Below are 2500 nucleotides of genomic sequence, written 5' to 3'. Positions count from 1 at the left end.
TATACTTAATGCTCAAGTATACAATGAACGCATTTCCTAGGCCTATGATATTTCTATTCCAGGTTTCTCTTGGTGCTCCAGTTGTAAGATTTCCCCCCTTCTTACTCCCTATGAAGATATCATTGTGACCGAGTTTTAAACCTAAAACCCTTTTAGTTTTGTTAACGGGGCCTATCTTCAGGTTTTGAGACATTCAGTGAAGAAATGAGAAACATACGAAAAATAGGAATCAACTTGAATTTTCTGTCGATTAACTTGAATAAATTCCCCACGAATATCATAAGCTCATGAACACTAGACATTCTCTTGATAAGTAGTACTTCATATAAACGTAGGTGATTCAATTCATTGTTACCTCACAATCACACCGTCAATGTGAGGTTTCCATTGTGTGTGTGTGTGTGTGTGTGCGTGCGTGCGTGCGTGCGTGCGTGCGTGCGTGCGTGCGTGCGTGCGTGCGTGCGTGCGTGCGTGCGTGCGTGTGTGTGCGTGCGTGCATGCGTGCGTGTGTGTGTGTGTGCGCGGAGGTCTTTAAAGGTCTTTAACTCTTCCATGATGCTGCAAGGCGTTTATTCTCTGTGATTTTCTGCTGCCTCCTCCTCACTTGTCTGGAGCTGAAATAAAGAACCACGGTATTGAGAATCTCGCGTAACATAAAAGCATTGTAACAAGACAGGGGAGACTTCATTGATATTCGACATTTCTTAGTGAATAAAAATGCGGATTCTTACCGAGAGCGACATAGCCATGGCCAGCTCCAGGTCTTGCTCCTCAAGCCACAAGTTTGTCTTCCAGTCTTTCTCAGTCTCCTCCTCCTTCCCCGGGCGACCCTCTGCCTCCTTCTGCCTGCCGCCCTTCGCCAGGTGGACGTCGCCATCCCCAGTCGGCTCTCGGGCGCACATGTCGAGTAAGCCGGCGACTAGCAGCCTGTACTCCTTATTTTCGGCCTCCTGCTGGGACAAGTGGAGGGCGACGGCGAGCTGGTCATCGTCGTCCATGCAGAGACCCTTCTTGAGGTCCTCATCGTCGTCGTCCTCGTCGTCCCTGGCCTCCTGGGCTCTTCTCTGGGAAGGACCTCTCTCTTTTAGCTACGGTGAACTGCACATGCACTAACCAACACACATGCACTCATTCATTCACTCACTCACTCACTCACTCTCACTCACTTCGCTTCACTTCACTTCACTTACTCACTCACTCATTCACTCACTTCACTTCACTTCACTTCACTTCACTTACTCACTCACTCACTCACTTACTCACTCACTCACTTCATTTACTCACTCACTTCACTTCACTTCACTTACTCACTCATTCACTTCACTTACTCACTCACTCACTCACTTCACTTCACTTATTCACTCACTCACTCACTTCACTTCACTTACTCACTCACTTACTCACTCACTCACTCACTTCACTTACTCAATCACTCAATTCAATTACTCACTCACTCACTTCACTTCACTTACTCACTCACTTAACTTCACTTATTCACTCACTCACTTACTCACTCACTTCACTTCACTTACTCACTCACTTACTCACTTCACTTCACTTCACTTCACTTCACTTCACTTACTCACTCACTCACTTCACTACACTTACTCCACTTCACTTACTCACTCACTCATTTCACTTACTCACTTCACTTCACTTACTTACTCACTCACTCACTCACTTCACTCCACTTACTCCACTTCACTTAATCACTCACTCACTTACTCATTCACTTCACTCACTCACTGCACTTCACTTAAATTCACTTACTCACTCACTTCACTTCACTTGCTCACTCACTCACTCACTTCACTTACTCACTCACTCATTTCACTTCACTTACTCACTCACTTCACTTACTCACTCACTTCACTTCACTTCACTTACTCACTTCACTTCACTTACTCACTCACTTCACTTCACTTACTCACTCACTCACTTCACTTACTCACTCACTCACTTCACTTACCCACTCGCTCACTCACTTCACTTCCTCACTCACTTCACTTACTCACTCACTCACTTCTCTTACTCACTCACTCACTTCATTTCACTTACCCACTCACTCACTCACTTCACTTACTCACTTCACTTCACTTATCCACTCACTCACTCACTCACTTCACTTCACTTCACTTATTTACTCACTCACTCACTTCACTTCACTTACCCACTCACTCACTCACTTCACTTACTCACTTCACTTACTCACTCACTCACTTCACTTCACTTACCCACTCACTCACTCACTTCACTTACTCACTTCACTTACTCACTCACTCACTCACTTCACTTACTCACACACACACTCACTCATTAACTCACACACACACTCACTCTCACTCATACACACTCACTCACTCTCACACACACACTCACTCACTCACTCACTCACTCACTCACTCACACACACACACACACACACACACACACTCACACTCACTCACTAACTCACACATACACATACACACACACATACATACACACTCACTCACACACA

At 45.3% G+C, this 2500-nt stretch overlaps 1 protein-coding gene across 1 annotated transcript in view; it reads right to left on the bottom strand.

Moving 5' to 3' along the window:
• Nucleotides 1-2500, bottom strand: part of LOC125041940 (E3 ubiquitin-protein ligase TRIM17-like) — a 16376-nt gene that overhangs the window by 500 nt on the left and 13376 nt on the right. The window contains exons 8-9 of the mRNA XM_047637359.1: nucleotides 732-1064; nucleotides 1-614 (exon numbers count right to left, since the gene is read on the bottom strand). The exon at nucleotides 1-614 is cut by the window's left edge and continues 500 nt beyond it. Of these exons, the coding sequence (XP_047493315.1) occupies nucleotides 570-614; nucleotides 732-1064 (378 nt within the window). The 3' untranslated portion in view covers nucleotides 1-569. The remainder of the gene's footprint in view (nucleotides 615-731; nucleotides 1065-2500) is intronic.

This window comes from Penaeus chinensis, chromosome 31 (assembly GCF_019202785.1).
Source record: "Penaeus chinensis breed Huanghai No. 1 chromosome 31, ASM1920278v2, whole genome shotgun sequence".
Lineage (NCBI taxonomy): Eukaryota > Metazoa > Arthropoda > Malacostraca > Decapoda > Penaeidae > Penaeus > Penaeus chinensis.
This window is presented reverse-complemented; position numbering and strand designations above follow the sequence as displayed.